The sequence below is a fragment of the Psittacula echo genome (genome assembly GCF_963264785.1).
Source record: "Psittacula echo genome assembly, chromosome: Z".
Classification (NCBI taxonomy): Eukaryota; Metazoa; Chordata; class Aves; order Psittaciformes; family Psittacidae; genus Psittacula; species Psittacula echo.
In genome coordinates, this window is record NC_137742.1 from 43,216,201 (window position 1) to 43,239,185 (window position 22,985).

Consider the following 22,985-nt stretch of genomic DNA (forward strand, 5'->3'; position numbering starts at 1 on the left):
CGCAGTAACCAAGAAATGCACAGACATGCCCGTTCAGACACAGAGGCAAGAACAGAAATAAAAAAGGGGGGAAAAATTAGAACACAAGCCGCAAACAGTTTTAAAATGGCTTTTATTTATGTAAGTCATTGCACATTCCTAATACAGTGATTTCCTGAAAATTACAGTATTGTGTAAACATGATTTACAGTTTAACCATACACAAAGCCTAGTTTTATTTCATGACAGAATAAATTATTTTCTTTTCAAATATTAGTCAAGTGCAATTTTGCCCAATATTTGAGTACTAGAATTTAAGCCTATGAAACTAAAGTAACAGATGCAATTATCTAAATTTCTTGTTCGAACACATTCACTTCAAAGCTTTAACTTTTCATTCCCCCTACCTTCCCACCCACCCATTTAACAACATTACTTTCTTTAAAAAAATTACCCATTATGCAGTTTAACAGTTTTCCACAATATGGTGCAGGCCACTGCTATTACAACTAAGCATTTACCAGGATGTCAAAATGCTCTGCAAACTATAGAGCAGGTGACACCTAGTGATCCCCATTTAAAATACTGAAAAATTCCAAGCTGAATTTTGCTTCAGTGGTATATATGCAGACATTTTTAAGTTTGCCAACAGTTTTTTCTCATTCTATATAACTTGGAATCTTTAGAGATGCACATAATTTGCAGCAATGCGCAAATCTGACAATGTCCTAATCAGGCCTGCCATGCCTCTCACCTCTGTGGTGGTCTGCATCGTGATGCTTCTTGTCATCTTTTATTGCCAAGTGAGACTGCCCACCCAAAGCACTAGAAAGGGCAAGAAGGCCAGCACTGCTTCCGAGTGGAGGGATTCCCGGCGGCTGGAGTCCTGATGGATGCGGTGTTAGAGGCACTGGAGGTCCATGGCCATGGGAGAGATGTTGAGCCTGCAACTGCTGCTGCTGTTCCCAGTGGTATCATCATCCCCAGATGAACAATGCATAGCACATAGATTGGGAAGGAGAAGCAAGAAGTTTGGTTAATTACCAGGAATCAACAGTGGATTTTCATCAGTTGTTTGTTTGGTTTAAATTAAATCTCTGCTTTCTGTCCCAGCTATACACATACTGCATTATACTACGCTCTATGCTTGTGATCCATGAACCAAAAAAGGCTCGCTGCATAATTGTTCTGCAGCCCAGAGAATAGGCTCAACTACTTGTAGGTTGTTCCAGGCAGCTACTGCCTGCCACAGGATCATGGGTGACAAACAGCAGCAGCAGAAAGCCCAAATACATTCCCTTTCTACAGAAAGGAGTACCACTGCTCTGGGAAAAAAAAAAGTTTCGCTGGAAAGACTGATTCAAACTCACATCCCTCTCTTCCCCTAATCTGGAAAAAGTAAGTATGTTTTTATTTTGAATATTAAAAAACTAAAAGACAGTGCTCAATTTCATATTTAGAGTAGTTAAATTTGTGTTTTATTAGAGCCAAACTTTTGGGAAAAAAAAAATTATTCAAGAACTGACACAGTGTTTATGAACCAACTGTAAGTTTAAAATCCAGGTATTCCAGATAGCATCAATAAGGTCATGGAACTCCCAACAAGAAACATGGTATTAATGAATTAAAATACCTCCATCTGTTTCAAAAGCAGCTTGCAAGATCGGTATCATAATGACTAGACATACAACCCTGTAACCAATCTGGCAAAATAACCTTTAAGCAATTTTATTAGAAGCAGTCCTTACAATAGAATGCCTTCCCCAGAGTTTAAATATTAAGGTATTTTCTAGTTAAAGCTGTTACGGTTTTTTTAGTATTTTCTAAGTTCAGCTAAACATTTAATTTGTCCAAAATGCTCAGCACAGATTTATTCAGAAAATTACGCTTCTAACAATCTTTAGCTTGGTCATAGCTCCACTTTAGTCTACTACAGGTAAACAGATTTTCTGCTCCTTTCCTCCTTCCTTGCGCCTGGTCTTACAAACAGAAGACAGAACAAACCTCTCCACCTTGGCCATGTTCCACCATCCCTCTGACGAAGGTAGGTACCATGAAAAAAGCTAGAGTACCATTCAATTTATGGGATCAAAGAGAAGACAGATAAGGAAACGTCTGGACAGGATGAGCTCAGCTAGACATGAGTTTGACCTCGTGAATGCTAGTGGTCCTGTAAGAGCAGGCAGAATTGTTACAGTACTGCTGACAGCTACTGAAATCAAACCTAAAGCCCACAATATTTCACAAGTTACTACAAAATAACTCAATTCAAAAAGTATTTTACCTGCTTCCATAGGTCCCAAGACTCTTCAATACAAGCTGTCAACAACATCTGCGAACATCTACTGGCATATGAATGACTTAATTTATTAGTATTTATATAACTACTATGCCCTGCACTTTTATTTCTTACAACCCCATTCCAAGACATGCCTTGAGCAGTTTATAAATTTATGTAGACACAAGTGACAGATACTGAAGAACTGTGGACTGGACCTGGTAATCTTTCGCTTTCTTACTATTCCAACTGTAACACAGCCATCATTTACTTATTTTTGATACACAATGCAAATAATATTTACCACAATCCCTTTAGTCAATTCTGCATGCCTAGAAGTTTACCCAATCTCTCATAACCTGTATCAGGACTCTCTTTTCATATGCTGCATAAAAACCTTCACTAGTCTTCACTGTAACGCATACATCTGATCGCTGTTCTCGCCAACTTTTCAGTATGCTTAAAAAAGCAAGGTAAGAAAGAGGTAGTTCTTATTCTTCTATTTTAACGTGTTTTACAAACAACCCAAAAAGTAACATTTTGAAGGAAGTATTAAGAAATATCTTTATTTGAAGTAGTTAAAGCAGTAGACCACCTTCTACTAAATCAAGCAGCTACTACTATTTAAACTTCATTTAACTGAAGAAGTATCAGTAAAGAGCACTGTGAAGTCTGACAGGACTGCAGGGTTTGGGGTTTTTTGTTTGTTCATTTTTGGTTTTTTTTTTTGATCCAGCTTCTAAGGAAAAAGACAAGATCTCTCTTTTCATTTTATGAAGTACAGACTTCATGAAGACTACAGTAGTTTCCAGCATGTTTCCTCAAATCAGGAAATAACCTGATGTTTTGGCAGGCTCTCTCAGAGAGACAGTATTTCACTTGTTCCCTTTCTCACTGATGGCCTTAAGCCAGGTCAGTCATCTCCACTTAGCCATGAGACAACATACATCAGCAGTCCTGTATGGCATTCATAGCATCAGTCTTACTTGTCCCCAACTGCACTATCACACTGGATAACGTGGCTGTGGCGTGCAATTTTGGCTAAGAAAATGTCATTTATCCCTTCCAAATTGGTTTTGCAGAAAAAAACCTTGTCCGTTCTCCAACAGTGACCTCAAATTAACTTCTGCAGGGCATGGGAAGGTCAACATGGGGAAATAAACTGCTTCTATTCTTGTCCATATTCCTTCAGGAAGCCTCTGAAAATTTCCTTTATTCCTGCCTCTTCCTTGGTTTAATTAGCAAACAAGTTAATCAGCACAATTTCAGTCTTTGGAAAGCAAACTATTAGGGATGTATTACCTATGATTTCCTTGGTTCTGCTTTGTAGCTTACACACAGGGTATTCTGAAAGACACATAACTGAGGATCAGATCAATCGCCTCTAAACAGGTTTTGAATCTGAAGGAACATGTTGAGAAGAGCTATGGCCTGTTTCTCTGACGGGACTACATACAAATGCTGGGGATCAATGCCCAGTGTAAAGTGTAGAACACAATATGAGAACTGCAAGTGGAAATGCATCACTTTGCACACCATTTTTGCAGCTTTACAAAAAGGTTACTGTCCTGGGTTCAGCAGCAGCAGTCACTTTTTCTCCTTCTTTGTAGCTGGTGCAGCGCTGTGGTTTTGACTTTTGGCCTGAGAATAATACTGATAAAGCTGATGTTTTCAGTTGCTGGTCAGAATGTTTACCCTGACCAAGGACTTTGTGAGTCTCATGCTCTGCCAGGGAGGAGGAGAAGCCGGGAGGAAGCAGGGACAGGACGCCTGACCCAAACTAGCCAAAGAGGTATTCCATACCACAACACGTCATGCCCAGGGATGTAACTGGGAGTTACCTGGAAGGGCACATCCTTTTCTCTGTCAGGCTCATTTCTGGTGGGCGGTATCGTATTCTCTTCCCTTGTTATTTCTCTTATCATTATTATTATTGGTGGCAGCAGTAGTGATTTGTGTTATACCTTAGTTACTGGACTGTTTTTATCTCAACACGTGGGAGTTACATTCTTTTGATTCTCCTCCCCATCCCTCCGGGGGGGGGGCGGGGGAGTAGACTGCGTGGTTCTAATTTACAGCCGGGGCTTAAACCATGACAGTTCTTTTTGGCGCCCAACGTGGGGCACGAAGGGTTGAAATAACGACAGATCTGACCGGAGTGTGTCTAATTGTATTTGTGATAAGCATTCAGTGTTTTGGATTAATAGTCATTCGTCACAATGCTGATTTATTGGCTCTCAAAGTCGTTGTTTTTGATCTCTCAGTTTCAATATGCCGTAGCTTACTTAGAGCCGGTATTTGCTGTGTTAGAGTTTTTTAAGTGTGAGGCTTGGGCTAAGGTTATTGTCTCGTTGTATTTCATGGTAATGACTTGTAATACAATAGAAAAATTGATCATGAAACTGATCTGGCTTATGTTCCCAGTGTGGTCACCACCTTTACACTTTGGGAAGTATATAATACAAGTGCTTAGCAATTACACATCTTTTTTCTCCTTCCTGGGCCGTCAACCTATGAAGGAGACATTCTCTTACCCTCCCAGTGCCCCTCCCAGACCGTTTACAGCATCGTTTGAGAGTTTTGAAGTTTTCGAATGGCTTTTTAATATTGTTGAAACCTGTTTGCTGATTGTGATGGGGATCACCATGTTGGCATGCATACAGAGTGTGTTTTGTTCACAACCATTACGTCTGACCTCAAGAGCTAAGCAGAGTCTGGTTTGGGTCTTGTCTGGGGTTAGACGACAAAATAGGGGGACCGAGAGATTTTCCCCGAGGCTGGACAGCCATGAGTGGCAGGGTGTGTGGGATAGTATGGGCAAGTATCTAGGTCAGTGGGCCCCTCCAGTGTTTTGGAATTTCACCACCGAACAAGTGCAAAATCCAGAAGAATTAGTAAAACACTTAAATGAGGTGTGTTGTCATCCTGGTCATACCAGAGAGGGACAAATCATGTCAACGTGCTGGGGCTTGGCCTATGCTTACCGGGCCTTGTTCAACACTATCCAGCACCTTCAAAAGGGAAAAAATGTCCCTGGATCTGAGAGCGAAGCAACAGACAGCACAGCTACTCCAGCTCCGAGCACAGCAGCTACACCACCGTCAGTGACAAGTACAGCAGCTACTCAAACTTCGACTGCAACAGACAGCAAAGCTCCCCCAGCTCCAAGCACAGCAACTACACCACCCCCAGCGACAAGTACAGTTGCTACTCAAAGCACAGTGATAATGACTGCAGCTAAACCAGAGGACCAATTCGTACCAATATCGATTACCCCTGTATGCAACAGAAAAAGCAAAAAAGAGGCAAGAAGGGTGAAGCAAGATGAAGAAACAATGTATTCACCACCTGGGCCACCATCTGATCAGGAGTCATCATCCCATGATGAAGAAGAAGAAGAGGTGACTTCTCGACCTCGGACCTCAACTGAGCTACGGAATATGAGAAAAGATTTTACTCATCAACCAGGGGAGCACATCATCACCTGGTTGCTACGATGCTGGGACAATGGGGCCGATGGTCACAAACTAGGAGGTACGGAAGCCAAGCAGCTGGCATCACTTGCTAGAGAAGGGGGAATTGACAAAGCAATTGCAAGAGAGAAGAAGTCCCTCAGTCTTTGGAGGTGGCTCTTGGCAGCTGTGAAAGAAAGGTTTCCATACAAGCACGATGTTATGAGTCGTTCGGCCAAGTGGACTACTTTAGACAAAGGCATCCAGCCTCTGAGGGAATCAGCCATCGTAGAGATGATCTATCACATCAAACCGAATAGCGGGGATATACCCATAGACCCAGATGAAGTCGAAGGTACACCACCCATGTGGCGAAAACTTACACGGAATGCACTGTCATCATATGCCCATTCATTGGCAACAGTAACCTGGAATGACATAGTAACACCAACAGTAGATGAAATGATTCATAAACTCCGAGAGTTCAAAAACAATCTCACCCCTTCCATCATCTCAGCTGTGGAAAAACTGTCCCAGGATGTCAAACAACTGAGGGACGATCTATCTGATTTATCCAGCTCCTCACGTGTATCAACACACATCTCAGCTGTTAACAAAAGACGTCCTATTGCTCGAGAGAGAAGATATAGAAGGCATACACCACGGGCCACCCTATGGTTTTACCTGCGGGATCATGGAGAAGACATGACGAAGTGGGATGGAAAACCTACTTCAGCTTTGGAGGAACACATGCATGAATTGAAAATAGGAACAAGGGTCAAGGCTAATCATCCCATGAGAGCTGCGGCTTCAGTCTCTGGTGAGCAGGTTCCCAGATGGAGTGGAAGAGCTGATTTTACTCCAGCTCCTGTGATAACGAAGAATAATCCCTTTCAACACAACTTAGGTGTCCAACGTTGTGATGACTGTTAGAGGGACCCTGCCTCCAGCCAGGTAGAGGTAGGGGACAATCGGATTTAGTGGACTGTGTGGGTCAGATGGCCTGGCACATCAGTCCCACAGAAGTATAAAGCTCTAGTAGATACTGGTGCACAGTGTACCCTGATGCCATCAAGCTGTCAAGGGGTGGAACCCATCTATATCTCTGGAGTGACAGGAGGATCCCAAGAGTTGACTCTACTGGAGCCTGAGATCAGCCTGACTGGGTGGAAGTGGCAAAAGCACCTCATTGTGACTGGTTCAGAGGTTCCATGCATCCTCGGCATAGATTACCTCAGGAGAGGGTACTTCAAAGACCCAAAAGGGTACTGATGGGCTTTTGGTATTGCTGCTTTGGAGACTGAGGAAATTGAGCAGCTGTCCACCTTGCCTGGTCTCTCAGAGGATCCCTCTGTTGTGGGGTTGCTGAAGGCCGAAGAACAAGTGCCAATCGCGACCACAACAGTGCACCGGCGGCAATATCGCACCAAGTGAGACTCCCTGATGCCCATCCATAAGCTGATCCGTAGACTGGAGAGTGAAGGAGTGATCAGCAGGACCCGCTCACCCTTTAATAGTATGAACTGGAGTCAAAGGCAGCCAAGTGGTATGCCACGATTGATATTGCCAATGCATTCTTCTCAATTCCTTTGGCAGCAGAGTGCAGGCCACAGTTTGCTTTTACTTGGAGGGGCGTCCAGTACACTTGGAACTGACTGCGCCAGGGGTGGAAACACAGCCCTACCATCTGTCATGCACTGATCCAGACTGCACTGGAACAGGGGCAAGCTCCAGAACACCTGCAGTACATTGATGACATTATTGTGTGGGGCGATACAGTAGAAGTCTTTGAGAAAGGGAGGAAAATAATCCAAATCCTGCTGAAAGACGGTTTTGCCATTAAACGGAGTAAGGCAAGGGACCTGCACAGGAAATTCAGTTTTTGGGAATAAAATGGCAAGATGGACGTCGCCAGATCCCCACAGAAGTGATCAACAAAATAACAGCAATGTCCCCACCAATTAGTAAGAAAGAAACACAAGCTTTCTTGGGTGCTGTGGGGTTCTGGAGAACGCACATCCCAAATTACAGTTTGATTGTAAGCCCTCTCTATCATGTGACCCGGAAGAAGAATGATTTTAAATGGGGCCCTGAGCAACAACAAGCCTTTGAGCAAATTAAACGTGAGGTACTTCATGCAGTGGCCCTTGGACCAGTCCGGACTGGGCCAGATGTAGAAAATGTACTATACACCGCAGCTGGGGAGAATGGTCCTACCTGGAGCCTCTGGCAGAAAGCTCCAGGGGAGACTCGAGGTCGACCCCTCGGCTTTTGGAGTCGGGGATACAAAGGATCTGAGGCCAGCTATACCCCAACTGAGAAAGAGATACTGGCAGCCTATGAAGGGGTTCAAGCTGCTTCGGAGGTGATTGGCACTGAAGCACAGCTCCTCCTGGCACCCCGGTTGCCCCTGCTGGGCTGGATGTTCAAAGGCAGGGTCTCCTCTACACATCATGCAACCGATGCGACATGGAGTAAATGGGCTGCACTAATTACACAACGAGCTCAAATAGGAAATCCCAGTCGTCCAGGCATTCTAGAAGTCATCATGGACTGGCCAGAGAGCAAAGATTTTGGAATGTCACCAGAGGAGGAGGTGATGCGTGCTGAAGAGGCCCCACCATATAATAAACTGTCAGAAAGTGAAAAGCAGTATGCCTTGTTTACTGATGGGTCCTGCCGTATCATGGGAAAGCATTGGAGATGGAAGGCAGCCGTATGGAGTCCTCAACGACAAGTTGCAGAAACTGCTGCAGGAGAGGGTGAATCGAGTCAGTTTGCCAAGGTGAAAGCCATCCAGCTGGCCCTGGACATTGCTGAACGAGAAAAGTGGCCAGTACTTTATCTCTATACTGACTCATGGATGGCGGCAAATGCCCTGTGGGGGTGGCTGCAGCAGTGGAAGCAGAGCAACTGGCAACGCAGAGGTAAACCCATCTGGGCTGCTGCACTGTGGCAAGATATCGCTGCCCGGGTGCAGAACCTGGTGGTGAAGGTACGCCATGTAGACGCCCATGTACCCAAGAGTCGGGCCACTGAGGAACACCAGAACAACCAACAAGTGGATAAAGCTGCTAAGATTGAAGTGGCTCAGATGGACTTAGATTGGCAACATAAGGGTGAATTATTTTTGGCCCGGTGGGCTCATGACACTTCAGGTCATCAGGGCAGAGATGCAACATACAGATGGACTCGTGATTGAGGGGTGGAGTTAACAATGGACACTATTGCCCAGGTTATTCATGAGTGTGAAACGCGTGCTGCAATTAAACAAGCCAAACGGTTAAAGCCTCTTTGGTATGGAGGACGATGGCTGAAGTATAAATATGGGGAGGCCTGGCAGATTGATTATATCACACTCCCACCAACCCACCAAGGCAAGCGCCATGTGCTTACCATGGTGGAGGCAACCACCGGATGGCTGGAAACATACGCTGTGCCCCACGCCACTGCCCGGAACACTATCCTGGGCCTTAAGAAACAGATTTTGTGGCGACACGGCACCCCAGAGAGAATTGAATCAGATAATGGGACTCATTTCCAGAATAACCTTATAGACACTTGGGCCAAAGAGCATGGCATTGTGTCGGTCTATCACATCCCCTACCATGCACCAGCCTCTGGGAAAATCAAACGGTACAATGGGCTGTTAAAAACTACACTGAGAGCAATGGGTGGGGAACCTTTCAAGCACTGGGATACACACTTAACAAAGGCCACCTGGTTGGTCAACACCAGAGGATCTGCCAACAGGGCTGGCCCAGCACAGTCAGAACTTTTACATATTGTAGAGGGGGACAAAGTTCCTGTGGTGCACATGAAGAATTTGCTGGGGAAGACAGTCTGGGTTATTCCTGCTTCAGGTAAAGGGAAACCCACTCGTGGGATTGCTTTTGCTCAGGGACCTGGATATACTTGGTGGGTAATGCGGGAAGATGGGGAAGTCCGATGCGTACCTCAAGGGGATTTGATTTTAGGGGAAAACAGACAATGAACTCAATTGTATGCTGTTGCCTGCTATAGCCCATCAACTAGAAGTCTGCAGGGCACCAGGGACTGGCCCTGACTTCCCTCCGACCATCATCCCAACAGAGAATGAACTTTGATAGAACCGGACGAGTTCTACAGTAAAGGAACGATCAGCATCAGAAGGCAACGATCCAACACTGCACACAGCTTCTCCTGCCCTGAAAGACTGTTACAAGAGATGGAGCCCAACATCATGGACCGAATGGACTCAGCAGCTTTACAGGAATTGGTCCATGCACTAAGATAACAGTGCACTGAGATGAGAGTGAGGGTATATGGAAAATGTGGGATCTGAGCATGATGTGAATGGTATGGAATAAGGGGTGGATACTGTCCTGGGTTCAGCAGCAGCAGTCACTTTTTCTCCTTCTTTGTAGCTGGTGCAGTGCTGTGGTTTTGACTTTCGGCCTGGGAATAATACTGATAACACTGATGTTTTCAGTTCCTGGTCAGAATGTTTACCCTGACCAAGGATTTTGTGAGTCCCATGCTCTGCCAGGGAGGAGGAGAAGCCGGGAGGAAGCAGGGACAGGACGCCTGACCCAAACTAGCCAAAGAGGTATTCCATACCACAGCACGTCATGCCCAGGGATGTAACTGGGAGTTACCCGGAAGGGCACATCCTTTTCTCTGTCAGGCTCATTTCTGGTGGGCGGTATCGTATTCTCTTCCCTTGTTATTTCTCTTATCATTATTATTATTGGTGGCAGCAGTATTGGTTTGTGTTATACCTTAGTTACTGGACTGTTTTTATCTCAACCCGTGGGAGTTACATTCTTTCGATTCTCCTCCCCATCCCTCTGGGTGGGGGGGCGGGGGGGTAGTAGACTGCGTGGTTCTGATTTACGGCCTGGGCTTTAAACCACAACAGTTACTGATGGTAACGGAGAAAAATGGTACCCCAAAATGGTTAAATATACAACTACAATAAATAGACTTAAGACTGAAAACCTGATCATAGTCTTTTAAGTCAAAGGTATATTGTGAATTAATGTTTGTTATCTGAGGCTCACTGCTGTTTAAGACTGAAGAATATTGATTAATTGATATATATTACCCATTCATAATAGGTGTAAAGCTCTCCATAACCATAAAGATGGTCTTTTCCAGAGGTTCATGATCATTTTATTTTAAAAAGTTGAATTTTAAGAAGTATTCTTGTCCTAGAAGTGGAAAAAGGAATACGTGCTGCACACAAAGGAAGAGGGAGATGGGTAACAGCAGCATTGACCAGATGTATTTAGTAACTAGACATTTGCCATAGTAGATCCCAGAAACAATTATGCTATGCATATAATCACCTTCCCGTCACTTCAAAGACACTAATGCTTGCTCTGTCACCTCAGCAGCAGTGAGATATAAAACGGAGTAAGTTGGCAGCAGTATCATGGTCTACTAGGCATGTTCATTAGCAGTTAATTAAAAACTAGACATCTGCCATGAGAAATGTGCTCAAAAAAGGATGAGTAACAGATCTGTCTTACTACCAATTATTATCATTACTTGCAGAGCAACGGCTGTGTCCACTTTCAGAGGGAAGTGGGAAGGTAGAGAAGAGTGCAATGATGCATACATAAGTGACTGCACTGAGATAATTAGCTATAGCAGTGATTTTAAAAGCATCAGTAGTTCACCCACCATTGCTGCAAAACGAGAAGATCTTCGTATTTGCAAAAGGACCAAAGGAATGGCAAATTCAACTTACTATACTTCCAGATGTAGGTTTTCTTGCCTCAATTTTTTTCCCAGCATCCCTCTAATCAGGCCACAAAGCCTCAAAATCAACATATGAATAACACAGCACTCGCTTTGCTGAGCGAGCGTCTCCTAACAATTTTTAAAGCAGTACAGTTTTTCACTTCAAGCATCCTAGGCAGTTTCCAGCTATAAAGAAGTCTTTAATAGTGACTTAAAATTTGTAATTAACTTCCAGTCTCTGCCAGAAATCTCTGCCAGAGACAGAATAAATCTTTGTGAAACAGATTTGTGAAACAGATTTCCTGTACATAAGACAATGGCACACCTCCTTTAGGCTCCTTACCAAGATTGAGCATGAGCTCCTACAATCCCCACTTCCCACCTTAAAGTAGCTCTACTGAGGTCACAAACACCTATGGCTTACTTAAAAGTCTAGTTTTGAATTCCTAGCATTAAACAGACGGAACATTTTCCTGTTCTTCAACAGATGTGTGATGTGCTATTCAGTATCTGTTGAAAAGCACCAAATTAAAACTTCAGATGTGACTGTACATGAACAGTGGAAAAAAGGTTCTACCTGGTTACAAAGCACAATAGATGACTTCTCTCCTGCCTTTCTAAACAAATACCTGAGAGCACAAAAAGTTCTCAGAAACCTTTCCAGCACTAGCACCAGTATCACGGTCAAGAGATTCCCCCAGGTTCCACAGGTGTTCTGAAAGAAAATCTGGCAAGCACAAGTCATTTAGAGACCTGAAACTTGAAGGACATGATTTCATATTAACTTCTGTAAAACTAAGAAACATGATTTTCCTAAACTCAAGCAGGCAGAAAGTCATGAGAGAATTACTGTGCTAAATTTCATTGTCATACCCTCTCTTTCCCAAAGGGAAATCAGGGTTTTTTATTTTCTTACTTCATTAGCAGAAGGAAGTGAGAGCCTGCATGAATTATCTATGATCAATGAACATATAAGGGCTAGTGTCTGAGCACATACCACCTGGCCAACCAAGCAATAACCTTCTCCCTCACTATTTAGAAATACTTACAGAACGAACATTGCAAATGTAACCTTTCAAAAAAGGAAAAAACTCAAGATTATGCTCCTGTTGGATCCAGTCTTCTTCCTCATTCTAAAATAACCCAAAATCCTGCACACACCACCCACACTACTAACATGCAAAACTAGCAGGAGTAAACTTATTTAGACAGTTTAAGCCATTTGAGAATGAAGACCCTAAGCCCACTGTAGGAGAGGATCTAGTTCGAGACCATCTTAAAAACCTAAACGTACACAAGTCCATGGGACCTGACAACATCCATCCGCGGGTCCTGAAGGAGCTGGCAAATGAAGTTGCTAAGCCACTGGCCATCATACTTGAAAAATCATGGCCGTCAGGTGAAGTTCCCGATGACTGGAAAAAGGGAAATATAACCCCCATTTTCAAGAAGGGGAAAATGGATGACCCAGGGAACTACAGACCAGTTAGTCTCACCTCTGTGCCTGGCAAAATCTTGGAGCAGATTCTCCTGGAAGGCATGCTAAGGCACATGAAACACAACGAGGTGGTTGGTGACAGCCAGCATGGCTTCACTAAGGGGAAATCCTGCCTGGTCAATTTGGTGGCCTTCTATGATGGGGCTACGAAACTGAGGGACAGGGGCAGAGCAGTTGATGTCATCTACCTGGACTTGTGCAAAGCGTTCAACACTGTCCCACACGACATCCTTGTCTCTAAACTGGAGAGACATCAATTTGATGGGTGGACCAATCGGTGGATAAAGAACTGGCTGGATGGCCGCAGGCAAAGAGTTGTGGTCAATGGCTCGATGTCCAGCTGGAGACCGGTAACGAGTGGTGTCCCTCAGGGATCGGTGTCGGGACCGGTCTTGTTCAACATCTTTGTCGGTGACATGGACAGTGGGATTGAGTGCGCCCTCAGCAAGTTTGCCAATGACACCAAGCTGTGTGGTTCGGTTGATATGCCGGAGGGAAGGGATGCCACCCAGAGGGACCTCGACACGCTTGTGAGGTGGGCTGATGCCAACCTTGTGAAGTTTAACCCAGCCAAGTGCAAGGTCCTACACCTGGGTTGGAGCAATCCCAGGCACAGCTACAGGTTGGGCAGAGAAGAGATTCAGAGCAGCCCTGCAGAGAAGGACTTGAGGGTGCTGGTCAATGAAAAAATGAACATGAGCCGTCTGCAGTGTGCGCTCGCTGCCCAGAAAGCCAACCGTATCCTGGGCTGCATCAAAAGGAGCGTGACCAGCAGGTCCAAGGAGGTGATCCTGCCCCTCTACTCTGCTCTCGTGAGACCTCACTTGGAGCATTGTGTACAGTTCTGGTGTCCTCAACATAAAAAGGACATGGAACTGTTGGAACAAGTCCAGAGGAGGGCCACGAGGATGATCAGGGGACTGGAGCACCTCCTGTATGAAGACAGGCTAAGAAAGTTGGGTCTGTTCTGCCTGGAGAAGAAAAGGCTGCGTGGAGACCTCATAGCAGTCTTCCAGTATCTGAAGGGGGCCTACAAGGATGCTGGGGAGGGACTATTCATCAGGGACTGTAGTGACAGGACAAGGGGTAACAGGTTAAAACTTAAACAGGGGAAGTTTAGATTGGGTATAAGGAAGAAATTCTTTACTGAGAGGGTGGTGAGGCACTGGAATGGGTTGCCCAGGGAAGCTGTGAATGCGCCATCCCTGGCGGTGTTCAAGGCCAGGTTGGATGAGGCCTTGGGTGACATGGTTTAGTGTGGGGTGTCCCTGTCCATGGCAGGGGGGTTGGAACTAGATGATCTTAAGGTCCTTTCCAACCCTAACTATTCTATGATTCTATGATTCTATTAATTAAAACTCATATTTAAGTTTCTGTACGTATTTTCAAGGGTATTTCAGCCACTCAGAAGAACTCACTACAGGATGACAACCAATCACCCTTAGGTATATATCCACATTCTTCTACAATGGCTTGACTACACTAGTGGGCATGGGAAGAGCTATAGGCATCACCTACTTAGACTTCTAGAAGGCTTTTGATGCAGTCCTTAACAACATTCTTGCCACAGAATTGGGAAGATATAGGGTTGATGGATGGATTGTTACATGGCTGAGGAACCGTCTCGATGACTACATCCAAAGAATCAATGAGACCCAGTCCGAAGAGTCAAAAGCTTCAATTTCCCTGTGGAAACCAGTAACTACTTGTGCTCCTCAAGAGTCCATAATGAGACCAACACTACTCAATATCTTCATCAGTAGGATCACTCAGGACATACAGCTAATAGCATTAAGTGCACTCTCAGCAAGTTTGCAGATGACACTAAACTGAGTAGTGCAGTTGATTCACTTGAGAGAAGGGGTGGCATCCAGATGGACTTTTATAGGTCTGAAGAGCAGGACCTTCATTATGTTCATGTGAAATTCATTAAGTTCCCCAAGGCACAGTGCAAGTTTCTGCACCCGGGTCTGGGCAATCCCCAGTAAACCCTTGACTGCAGGATGAATGGACTGAGAGCAGCCCTGTGTCCACTTTCTGCAAAAAGACTCAGGGGTACTGGTGGATAAAAATCTGGACATGCAAAAGCAATGTGCACTTGCAAGACAGAAAGCCAGTCATGTCCTGGTTGCACCCAAAGAAGTATGGCCAGCAGGCTGAGAGAGACTATTCTCCTCTACTTCACTGTCTTGAAACCCAACCCAAATTAGTGCATCCACTTCTGGGGTCCACAGTGCAAGAAAGACACAGACCTGTCACAGCAGGTCCAGAGAAGGTCTGCAAAAGTGATTGGAGGGATGGTGCACCTCTCCTACAAAGAAAGTCTGAGACTGCTAGAGTTGGTCAGTCTAGAGAAAGAGAAGGTTCCAGGCAGACCTTACTGCAGCCTTTCAGCATATAAAGTGGGCCTATAAAAGAGATAAGAGACTTTCTGTCAGAGCCTGTAGTGACAGGACAAGGGGAAACAGCTTTAAACTGAAAGAGGTCAGGTTTAGATTGGAGATAAGAAATTATTTACAGTGCAGCTGGTGAGTCCTCATATACACCAAGTTGAACATCAGCCAGCAATATGCCCTTGTGGTAAAGCAGGTGAATGGCAACCTGGACTGTGTTAGGAGAAGCACTGCCTGCAGGCTGAGGGAGGTGATCCTTCCCCTCTCCTCAGCACTGCTAAGGCCACACCTGAATTAGTGTCCTGTTCTGGGCTCTTCAGAGAGACATGGACATACTGGACAGCATCCAATGATGGGCATAGAGAAGGCTAAACAGTCCCAGTTCTCTCAGCCTGTCCTCATATGCAAGGTCCCTTAATCAACTTTGTGGCCCATCACTGGATGACTCAACAGCAGGGCAAGAGGTAATGGGCACAGACTGAAACATAGGAGGTTTGCCCTGAAGCTCAGAAAGCACTTTTTTCCTGTGATGGTGACAGAGCAGTGGCACAGGTTTCCCAGGGAGAGAGGTGATAGAGTCTCCCTGACTGGAGACAGTCAAAAGCCACACAGACATGGTCCTATACAACTGGCTCTAAATGGTCCAACTTGAGCAGGGGAATGGACCAGATGACCTTCAGGGGTTTTAGGCATTCTGTGATTCTGCAATTGTTACTGCTTACTGTTTTCTTCTGATTTAAACAGGTTTTAGAAAAAAGAGTCAGCGGCTACTATCATGGCTTCATTTTCTTCCCAGTTCCTTTGAAACATCTGTGTTTGTTTTGTTTCATTTTGTTCATTTTGTACTTCCTCTTTTTCTAAATGTTCAGATTTTATTCTGACAGAGAGGAAGCTACACTATACCACAGTAAATAAACTTGAAAGTGCACACCACTGCATCTCTAGCCACTAAGCAGAAAATGGAGCCTCTGTAGTTTTGCAGAAGTTATTTGAAAAGTATCCATTATGAGAAAAAGCCACAGTGGCTTGGGCATGGAAAGAGAATGCCCTCAGAAACAATGAAATGGTGTCTTCAGCAAACCTCTTCCATCTATAAACCATGTAAAATGCCATTGTACTACAGAGATTTAAGTCCACAGAAGGACAGCAATGGCAAAAGCTATCCTAAGCAATATACTTCATATATATAAAATCTGTGTGGCAGCAGCATGATTAAAGGCCCAACTGTCTCATAGGAAAAATCCTGTTTCTTTTTCATGCTTTATTACAGAAGATGTCATACAGTCTCTTTAGGTCTTACCATTTATCTTCCACGCCACCAAAAAAAAAAAAAAAAAAAAAAAATTAACAAGCTTTTTACTGTGTACAAAATTGGTGTCAAAGCAAGTATGAAAGTCAGAAAGAAGATGAAAAATTTAACTTTGTTCTTTGATATTATTTTCTATGTGGTGATCTGCTTCAACCTATATATTTTTGAACAGAAGGCTCTTCTTTGAAGTTTTCCACAGCTCCTGCTTCCACTTATTCAAACAACTCAAACCATACTAGTAAGTCTCAACTGCACATCAACTTTTTCGAAGCAGTTAAGGGGTTGCATAAATAGCGTCACAAACCCGAAGACCAATGCAATAGTGGGATAAAGGCAGCTTCCCCACAAACACACACTCCCCAAGCAGTCCTTTTGTCACAAATTGACATAATCTCTAAGGCAACTGAAATGAGGCTGTGAAATTGTATTTCACTGCTCTGCTGATACAGTGACTGTAAGAACACTAACAAACTAAGCCCTTTTGCCACCTTATCTACTAAAAAAAATAATCAGATGCAAGACCCTCAGCATGTCCAAAGCACTCCATGAAGCTACTGCAAAACGACATGAAGTTTGCAGTTCTCAATTAGTCTTTTCTGTTTTCCTAACTCCTGTTTTTCTTGGTCACTTAATTCCTTCCTCCCTGTGTTATTTCCTTCTTTTCAGAATTCCCTTTCAGTCCTCTGCTACAGGACCCTCCTTTAGGAATCAAGTCTTGTCTCTTTGTTCTTCAGAAAACTCAAAATAGGAAAAGCAATGTTGATTTCAACTGGCTTATGAAGATTAAAAACACCACTTTATGCTTCGGTGCTCTCATTACACTTTTACACTGATGAACGCGTATTTTACTATAAATTTAATATCTTCTACAAATTCATGCTACACAGGTTTGGCAGACCATACTAAACCTTGCCAGCTCTAGAGTCAGTCCTTTTTTCTCCTGACATTAGAGAGTAAACCGTATTATTTAGTCTCATTAAAGTAAGGAATGCTAGCATAAACACAAGCTTAATTCCTTATATATTTCCTCTGTGAGGCTAATAGTTCTTTATTTAAAGAAAGAAAATAAAAACTAGCTGCAGTCATGAAGCTGCCACACCAATTCGCTGAAACAAAAGTGTGTATTTATTTGTTGGTGATGTAGCTCAAGGGAAAATCTGATTCCACAGAAAAATTACAACACAGGAAGAAAATACAGATTCTAATATGGGGCTAACGAACCACTGGTGTGCATGGTTCACCTCCAAAGAGTCCACAGAGCCAACAAGCGTCAAAGCAGTTACACCAAAGCCTTCATCTACCTAGCAGAACTCTAAATTTCATTCTGCATTACTACAACAGGAAATTTTTTAATAGCTCCTTTAAATCATTATATAAGACATAAATGCTAAATATATTCTTCAGGTTGTATTTTAGAATATATTCTGTATTTCATGAGGATATTTAGATGCTTCTTTTTTTCCACATGAGGAAGGCTTGAGTTGTTACCAGTTTGAATTACACAGCCAGTACCAGCCTACCTACTAGTAGACACAATACACTTTTGCTGAATCACAAGATCTCATCTTAAAGTTTTAACACTGTAGCTAGCTTTACACCTATAGAATTGAGAAACAGGTCTGCTGTGCTCCCCAAAATAACACAAATAGCAAACAAAAATAATTTCCAAGAGCTGCCTATTAATCATTGATTAGTTCTCACATCACCATCTTACACCAGACACAGACTTCAGACAGCACTCTCTCTTCCTTAGCACTATGCTTAGCAGCAACTCTGATCTTTGCTGTGCCTTTCTGTTTCACTTTAAACAGCTAGGTTTCTCTCACCTTTCCTTCTGGCATTTTGGAGGGCAAGCCCAAGCACCAGAATTAGAAAGATAAAGAGATAAATACACTTCAGGAGTCTTCATAGAGATCACTCTTGTAAACTGTAATGACAGATGTGGATGATCCCACCCAAATGATTTGTCACTCCACCCAGCGAATAAGCACATCCGCTGTTTTTTCCCCTAAAGTGATCAGCAATTAACTATTTAACAAAAGTTTAGTGATAATTGTTAAATGGCAAGATTTTTAACATCCCATTGACATAGAGGGAATAATTACATAGTACTGCCAGCATGACTAGTACTTTCACAACAGTAGATCTAAACTAGCAGCTTAGGTACGCTGTGGAGACTGCAGATCGTTGCATGCTGTGCAGAGCCCTGCAGTGAGGATGCCAGATATAGCCAGCAGATGGAATTCTTCCAGTTCAGTGACATCTTCTCCCCAAAGTGCATTAGCACTCTACCGGTGTAGCCGCATCCACGTAAGATCTTTTGCCAAAAGAAAAGATTTTCTTCCCTCCTCCATGCTTTTAGGCACTGTAAGTTAACCTAAATCTGAGCAGCTTGTACCAAGTGCAGGCACACTGAAGCATGACTACTGCTTGTAGCAGCAGCTATGTAAGCAACACAACAAACAGTCCACAAACTAAAGCCCTTTCACTAGCATAATCTAACGAGTATATACACACATATAACATTTTATATATATGTACACAATTGCATATTTTATATCTTAATACATTGTAGTATTAATATATTGCTATACACTACATATATGATACCCACGTATAATATTCAGTATATATTACACATATATTTATTGCTTATACTAAGATGAAAATACATAAGTTGTTCTCTATGTTTGTATAAACAGCTTTTTTATTGACAGCCATTCTTCTAAAAATGCGTATTTCACAGCTGGCTTAAGAACAGTTCCTGTCTCAAACAGTTTATAACAGAAAAAGGAAATAAAACTAAATCAGAAGTTCTAAAGACCCTTGTATTAATGATGTTTGGGTTTGCTCTTTTTTTTTTTCCCTTAAGTAATGTTAGTTTTGGGGTAGTTTTTATGGGCGTTTTTTTGGGGGGAGGGGGTAGGGCTGGAGGTGGGTTTCCTGGGGGGTTTTTTTTGGGCATGGTCCATCGCCACCCTCGGCTAAATTCTGAAAAAATAAGGGACAAACAGCAAAGCTGAAGTTGTACTGGAGGAAAAAGATGGCAACAATGGAGGAACCTTTATGAAGGACAGATGCCACAGGGCAGAAGGGAGTGGAGGGGTAGAGTCTGAGTACAAATGGAAAAAATGGTCCTTGCTCAGGAAAACATGTCTTCACTAAAGGACTTCCCAGACTCTAAAGGAAAGTAACAAATTCAAAACCACATTCTAAAAACCACAGAAGAGGAGCTTAAATTCTCTTGGTCCAGACAAGACAAAGGCTGGTTTTCTGAAAACAGTTACATTCATTTGACCACTGTCACTGTAAGTCAGTTCAAGAACAAAGCTTTTCTTTAATTTCAGACAAGTAAATATTGCTTTCTCTGAAGACTAAGATGTAAGCCATAAGCCTCTAGAATGAAGCTGTCAGCATACATTGCTTCTGATCTGCAGAAAACGCCAGAGCATGTTTTTTTCTGGGGCAACCATAAAAACTCACCTTCTAACCTCAAATCTATGTGTTTGCCTTTTTTAACTACAGTTAGCATGCCACTAGCATTCAACAACACCTCAAAAGCATGCTCCTGCTGCCACAGCAGCCAAAACCAACTAGTTCAAGCACATACGAATTTGGAAATTACTTAAATATTACTTTAGGGGGGTTTATTACTGACCTATGATTATCTTGAAAAGTATTTATTTTATTTCCAGGCTCTTACAGTCTCTAGAAATTTAGATCTTGCCGAACATGAAGACAGTAATGCTAAAGCAGAAAGGCTTTTTTGAAAATTAAAATCCAGGAATTTAAATTGTGCTCATCACCCTTTTGTCCCAGCTACTAAGAGCTACAAAAACATTTCACAGATATCAAAGAATTAAAAGTTTGACAGTAATGAGAAAACCATTACACTGATTGTTAGTTACTGTCCCAAGCCACAGACCAAATACCAGAAATTTCATATACATCCTGTAACAACTTCTGCTTACTAAATGATCATCACTTCTGAACATGCATTTTCGCAATCCACTTTTGCTAATCCTTGGGTTTACTACCTCAGTACTACTGCTTGTAAGTATTAAATTTAAAAAGTGACAGTTACTCAGTACATTTAAAAGCAGTACTGGACGTTCTCAGAAATTCAGTGTTATACACGACAGCACCCTTGGTACCTCAGCAAATACTCTAATTAAAAATAATGCAGTTACCATAAACTCTTTATTGAAAAGTTACAGCAAACTTCTGTACAAACTGTCTTTGCATTGCCTCTAGTATTTGCTAAAGTTACCATAAATGCCTATGCCAGCCTCACTTTGCACCTGAAACAAGGAAAACAAGCTTCTCTCTCTTCTCTTCCACACTTTCAACACAGACCCCTCTCTGAAGTCTGCCTTGTTCCTCCTCATGAAAAACTGTTTTCTTTCACATGCCCAATGTTCAATATTTATGTTACTTGTGTCCCCTGTATCTTTGTCCATATCCTCTGCTACTATCACTCTGCATTTCCTACTCCATTTTTATTACAGTCACCCACTCACAGGTGTATTTTGCCTGTGCAGTACATACCACTTCCATCCGCACACTGACAGCTCACCTCAGTGTATCAGTGTTTGAACAAGACCTTAGCTCCTTTCTAATCAATATGCTTCATTCTTTGCCCCTCTCCTAACACAGAGCTGTCCAGCTTAGTCGTACATCGTTCAACATGTAAACGTCCAACACCTTTTTCTCTTCCCACTCATGTTGCAGGACAACTCCACGATGATGAATGCTTTGCTTCATTCTAACTCAACTAACTTCTCTGCATCTGATTTCACCTTATGTGCAGTGCCAGCTGAGTTTCTTTTGTCTGGGCCAATCAATTCATTCTTCCCATCAAACTTCCTTCCTTCTCCACATCTACCTACCTCAGACTTCTTTCAAGAGAAGCGCCGAAGGTCACATCACGTTTTTATCTGAGCCTACTGACTCTTTACTTACTCCAATTCCCCCACTTGTCTAGCTTCAAGTATGAATGCAAAGGAGGTATTTGTAAGAGGCTTATCTTTTCAGATTGCCTCCTTTTACTTCCTTGATAACTTAAGGGAAACGTGGATTATATTCACAAGAATATAATCTTCAAACATGGAAAGCTCTTCTGCATGCATATGCTCTAATCAAGAGAGGTGCTTTTAATCACTCTCTAGAGGAAGTATCCTTTCCTCTGGGATTAAATAATCTACCCTTCTGTGCCAGTGACTTCATATATATGTATCAACACCCCTCTGCCTCAACAACTTTCAAAAGTAAACCTATCCCTAACCCCTGTTTTGTCTTTCTCACAGCCCTTCCATGTTTTCTTTACTAAAGCTCAGTGAACACACTTCCTGTAAATCCTTGCCTTGAACTGTACTATTGAAGCACTTTGAATCATTTAGTCCTTTCCATTCCACTGAAATTATTCCTTCCAAACCTGTTTAACAGAACCATCTGGAACCAAGTTCACAAAAATAAGGAATTAATCCCTGATAGCATATCAATCTCCTCTGTTTCTATCTACCTAGCCCTCCCCTGAAACCACATTTCCAATGGACTTCTCTGGTCTCCTGTTTACACATATGCAGGTTTTTCTAATCTTAGCCGTATCCCCTGCACCCCTCTCCTGCTGCAAAGCAGACCAATTTACAAGCTCTACACCCTTCAACATGTACATTCCCTATTCCTCCATCTGCTCAGTGGACAATAATCTAGCAAGTAGCACCAACTCACTATTGGTACCTCACACAGTTATTTCATCAGAATCTACCTTCTCTCTGTATTCACACTTGCAGCTCTGTATCTTCAGGTTTGAGCTCCATGTGACCACGTTTCTCCCCAACCACCTCCCTTTCACTTCGAAAGCTGTTTAGCTTCACAAATTCATAGCCATATATTTGGTCTCACCTTTGACTTGTACCTTAGATATTAGGTGGTTCTCCATCTAGATCTAACTATCTTTTGTTTTTCAACAACATCCAAGATGCAGCTTTTTCAATCCACCCACACATGAAACTTTGCAAGATAAGAGAGCTCCGGGCTGCTACTCAATTACATTTGACTTTTGGATGCCATTTTCCCCTCTCCAGAATGACTGAAGAGTCATTTTGTTTTCCAGGAAATGTCTCCTTTAGACACCGCCTTCTGTATTGTTTCTGCGGGGTTCTCTGTTTTCCCACCAGCACACAGTGTGTACAAAGGGGATGGGAGGATGTCAACTGGAAAACAATTCTGGTTAACACTATCTATTCATTCACATTTTACACGCCTTCTTTCAGGTTTCCTGTTTTGAATAGGACAAACTATCAAAACATCAATAACATTTTCTTGGTTTTCCTCAAAACTTAGTGAC

General features: G+C 42.9%; 1 protein-coding gene across 2 annotated transcripts in view; it reads right to left on the reverse strand.

The window, feature by feature from the left end:
• LOC308231323 (transducin-like enhancer protein 1) overlaps positions 1 to 22,985 on the reverse strand; it is an 84,828-nt gene that overhangs the window by 33,361 nt on the left and 28,482 nt on the right. For both annotated transcript variants that reach the window (XM_080636561.1, XM_080636560.1), the window contains exon 7: positions 734 to 938. In XM_080636561.1, the coding sequence (XP_080492687.1) occupies positions 734 to 938 (205 nt within the window). The remainder of the gene's footprint in view (positions 1 to 733; positions 939 to 22,985) is intronic.